Raw genomic sequence first — 4,973 nt, forward strand, 5'->3', positions numbered from 1 at the left:
AGGTGAATGACAGCCACTGACCGACAAGAAAAAAACCAGGGAAAGAAACTTGGGCAAAAGCCTCGATCCTGTGTATCAATCCGTGAATCCGCGAATCGGTGACCCTAGAATGACGATGTCATGAAGTCACCAAGGTGAATCCGCGAATCCGTGACCCTAGAATGACGATGTCATGAACGGAGTCACCAAGGCCAATTGAGTGATTTATAGTGACTGTTGTCCAGAGGCATTAGGAGAGACATTTGTGAGGCGAGTATTTAGGGTCAGAGCCACATCTCTTTCTTTAACCGCACAATTTTTAGTGAGTAGGACTTCGAGGCAGATAAATCTGCGTCTAACATACATGCCAAATACATAAGACTTCAGCAGCGTGCCGTCCGGCAGGGGCGCGAACCTTGTGCGTTGGTTCGCTGAAACGGCGTTTTTGTAAATTGAAATACACGCAGTAGAATTAATTGTTTTGTGCTTTTAGCAACACTTTTGTTTCATTCCTATTATCCCTGGGTCACCGACTTTGGGTTTTGAAGCTCCATGTCGTCCCCAGGCAATCAATGCTGCCACATTCTCAGGATGAAAAAATATTGATTGGGAGGCTCTATTATCTGACGCTACTTAAGAAGTTTGTATGTATGGTGTTTTAAGGGATGAGCCAACTCTGCAGCAAAGGCCTGTGCGTTTCAGCATTGGAGAGGAAGGAATGTTGCCAGAGCGTCTGTATCTTCCAGGTTGGTTAGTTTTGGTGCATTCTGGAGCCTAAGTCGTCCTTTCCGACTCTCAAGCAGTGATGTGTGTTGGCCCTCATTTGTGCATGTCACACAACTTCGGGGGAACCGGCTCAACGCGGAAGTTCGAGTTCGGTTTTTGCAGGGGCACCGGTTCCGATGGCACTTGTTCAACATCGTTGTTTTTCCTGTGGGCATCTCTCATTAGCCTGAGACTTATGATGCTTGATATCTGGTGCGTCTCCAAGCGACAGTATGTCATCAATAATAACTAACGCAAAGATTGCCAGTGGAAAAAATCGCACTTGTTGCGGAAAAACCGTTTGCTCTGCCCGATTTTCTATGATGCCCCGCTGGTTCGGCTGCGATACGCTGGAACAGATCGACTTGGAGGTAGCCGAGCTACTCAACAACTGGTTTAATTTTGGTGCCATGATCGAGTGGCTTCGGAAGCCCAATGATGGATTTATTCGACTCTGGATGTTGACCAAAAGCCTCCATCTTTTTCCAAATCGGGTTGGTTTGCTAAACGTTTTGTTTTGGACGTTTTTGGTGGCCTTCGCTATCGACGGTAGGACATGCTGAGTGGCCGAACTTGAAATACTGTACAGAGTAATACCCAGTTTCTGTGTGATGCCACCTCCATTACACGAGAAAAAATTCAAGGCGGCCTAACTCTGCGCAGACGGCATCCATTTTGAACCGACTTTAATTGACGTAACTACTGCCTTTGGCCACTTCTTACATTATACCCACAGTTATTTGATTCAAATTACTACACACTTGCCGCACGCATCTGTAGCATCCACCGCGTCCGTTTTCGTGTCACCATAAGTTCCTCACAAAACCCATGGTTTCCTCATTTGCAGCAGCAATGTGGAACATGGTATGGATACAAAGCGGGGCAAAAACTTCATTCTTCATAGCTTCGCACATTTTGGAAGCGCGGATTTCTAATGCGGCGATTCGCTTTAAACGGGTGTCCGCCAAATAGAGTAAAAATGGATAACCTGCTGGCAGACGCGGAATACTGAAACGCTTGTTAAAAGAAATTAGAAGACGGAAATTCAATATAAGCAATACGATGATTCAGACGCTATTTGACACTACAGCACTTTCACACATTAACCTGCGCTGCGCTTGAAACCGTTATTTGTTTCTTTTTCCAAAACCAAAATGAACAATAAATTTAAGCGCATGAAGCTCTTGTATAAAAGCCGGATCGTCTCTGGCTACTACCAATATATTTGTTCCTTGTGCGTGGTGCAATATTCTCCCCGTCAAATTGCGTCACGTAGTGACAAACATACTGTCCACAATGTGTCGTCGACGCTGGATGCTAATTTTTGGGTCATCGCCAAGCACGAAGAATCACTTACGTTTTGGCAGCTCCTGAGTGGTTTGTTGCTGCTCTTCTTGAGATACAATTTGGCTGTCTCAGTCATCCATCGGCGACGTTGCTCAGCATTCTTTGGATAGATAGCACGTGATCCAGCGGTCATCTCAACGATGACCTCAATCCGCTTTTTAAATCTGCACCTTAGACACACAATACCCTTATCTGCAAGACCTGGGCGAGTGGAACAAAGCTTTTACGCCGAAAGTTGAATTTATTTGTATGTGTGCTGAAGCCAAAAATCACGCACATCTATGCCAGGTTTTTGTAATTGTTTTAATTAATCCCCCTGTAAAATTTTTGCGCGCGTTTGACTTTGTGCTTGCTGTGCTAGTGCTTCAAATGCGGTTTCGCGTGTGTTTCTTGAGAAATTCCGGGAGGTATCTTTTCCATCCTTTGTGGTGAGAAAGTTATGAATAAGTGATAACTTCATGGTATTTGTGAGGTCATCTAGTAATCAAAAGACCGACACTGTTCTCCGTTACGAATGGTTGTACCAAAAATGCAGATGGCGGTCTGAAAGACAAGCAGATAGTCTAGTAGGCCTGACGTGTTTTCTAATAATTAACAGTACGCGCAGAACCAGATGTTAAATTCGATGTTGTCTAAAGGGTAGTGGAGCAATCTCTCAGTTACCTCTTATCACCTTGACCACAACTATAAAGATTCTAATTTTTGTACGATCATCTCTCGACAATCAACGACCAATCGTAAAGGAGCCGTAAAGAAATGTAAAACGCCGTCGTATGAAATGCGGTAGTTAGTGGTTAATGAATTCGGCGATATCCCTAACATTAACGTCTTATGTACCCACCGCCGGAAGTTTCGACCAGCTCTGTTGAGTCGGTGTCGAATAGTTAGTTTTTGTGGCATATGGTATGCTTTCAGTTCTGGTTAAACTTCAGGAGACCGGAAGCGCTTGTGCTGCAATCCCACAAAATTGAATAACTTTCTATGCAGTTCATGTTCCGGCTCGCGTGTTGCTATCGTTTTTATATTCTAATGAACTATTATCCCCGGCTTCACAACAGCGACCCCGGTGTCTCCACGAATTCGCTGTACTACATGTTTCTGTGATTCCTGTTAACGCTTATCCGCCCCGCTACTCCCCTACTTCACCAACCCTTTTACTCTTTTTGTGACCCTGGTCATGAGATCAACAGTCGAAGGCCATGAGGCCTTAGCGGTGGTTTTAGGCTTAAGTTCAACATGGCCCGCTGGAAGACGCCAGCTCTGCTGTTTCATCTGATCTGATGTTCCGGTTCCTCATTTTCGGCTTTACACCTTTCTAGTCATGTGTCAGGCAGGAAACCTCTTGTTTTTGCCTTCTTTCGCTTTGTTTTTTCGTCCGCATAACAGTTATTTAGAGGAGTGAGATGATGGCAGCACACGAGAAATGGTTAAATTCAAACGAAAAAACCAGCAGAATGGAATGAACATGTGATGGGGCAGCTGGGGTCATGTGGGTAGCTCATTTGTATTTGCAATTATTGGGACGAGTGGGGAGAGGGTACGGCAGGAGCGGAAGTGTACTATCAAACGGGGTATAGTGGCGGGTTGCCATCATTGACCTGACATACGTCGTTTCTTGAAAGCCCCGTAGGAGACGTCTTATTTAGGGTCATGAAGCTGGGATGGGCGGTTCATTGAGCAGCAAGATTTTTTTCTATCTGGCCGAGGAAACAAGGTGGATCGAAGCCGTCATATGATCACAGGTTCTTTGGCCCGTTTGGGGGTCTTATGGTTGTAGTTCATAGGCCAGGTGGAGTGGAAAGCAGCCAACCAAGTCATTCAAGCCGGGTATTGCCGTAGCTTAAAGCTTGGGAAGATGATGTGATGGGATGTAACTAGTACAGCATGGTGAGTTTGAGGGGGCATTAAATGGGATAATCTGTATTACATGGAAAGAAAAACTTGACGTCTGTGGCGATTAGGGTGATGACAACAAGTGATTATATGGAATAGGATAGGGAACGATTCGACCTCAGTAGACTAGTGACCAAGGGTTGTGTTTGCTGACATGCAACATTAAAGTACGGGTGATCCAGTAAAAACCGATATAGGCACGCATATTGGTGGTGTGGTCAGGGTAATCAGATATCATGGGCTGATGTGAGTGAACTTACGAGATTATGGGCTGGTTAATCTGGTATCCAGTACTGTACTCGCACAGTAACAAGAGAGATGTAATCCATGAGTATCTTAGGGTACCGGGCCATTACATCTGTTTTTTCCACAACCTTTCTTCAAGAAATACACTCATTTGCAAATCAATTTGGTTTTCACAGTAGACGCAAACGAATCTCTTGTTAATGGTGTTCAAGTGGATCATAAGGTTGACGGAAACTCGGGGACTGCGCCTACCTGATGAATCCCAAGAAGGACGAAACCGGTCGTGGGCTGTCGAACAGTTTTCAGCAACCTTGTAAGTAGTTTTCTTTCTTTCTTGTTTTAGCAGACGAAAACCTGTTTTTTTCATTTTTATCGTCTAAAGCTATTGCTTTGCCAGTCAAATGACAGCCGGGACGAGTCCAGCCAAGCAGCAACAAACAGGAAGCAACAGTGCTCTTTTATTGATTTCCTGAATTAGAGCCATGCTCAGAATCATCAGCGATGGGTGAAGCACCCGTGCTACTGGAAGAGTGGAAGCAATTGGCGCTGTTCCGATGCCCCCCGGATGTAGTAAATATCGATGGAATATACGCACACCGTTTTTGGTAAGCTTTTTAAAGCTATTCATTTTCCTGATCACATATGTTACGGACGTCTTGTCATGCATGCCTATGTCTGAAGTGAGTGGTCTACTCGCATGCATAAACTGTTTAGCCTATTCAGAAAAATGATGGGCGAACGGT

General features: G+C 44.8%; 1 protein-coding gene across 1 annotated transcript; it reads right to left on the reverse strand.

Annotated features, from left to right (window-relative positions):
* Nucleotides 1-1,547: 1,547 nt before the first annotated feature.
* On the reverse strand, nt 1,548-2,224 carry T265_04986 (hypothetical protein; the record flags this gene model as incomplete). The annotated part of the gene is made up of 2 exons (XM_009169876.1): nt 1,548-1,760; nt 2,102-2,224. The coding sequence occupies 2 exons, from the start codon at nt 2,222-2,224 to the stop codon at nt 1,548-1,550; spliced, it is 336 nt and encodes a 111-aa protein (XP_009168140.1).
* Between the last annotated feature and the right edge of the window lie 2,749 nt (nt 2,225-4,973).

Source organism: Opisthorchis viverrini (assembly GCF_000715545.1).
Source record: "Opisthorchis viverrini unplaced genomic scaffold opera_v5_88, whole genome shotgun sequence".
Lineage (NCBI taxonomy): Eukaryota > Metazoa > Platyhelminthes > Trematoda > Opisthorchiida > Opisthorchiidae > Opisthorchis > Opisthorchis viverrini.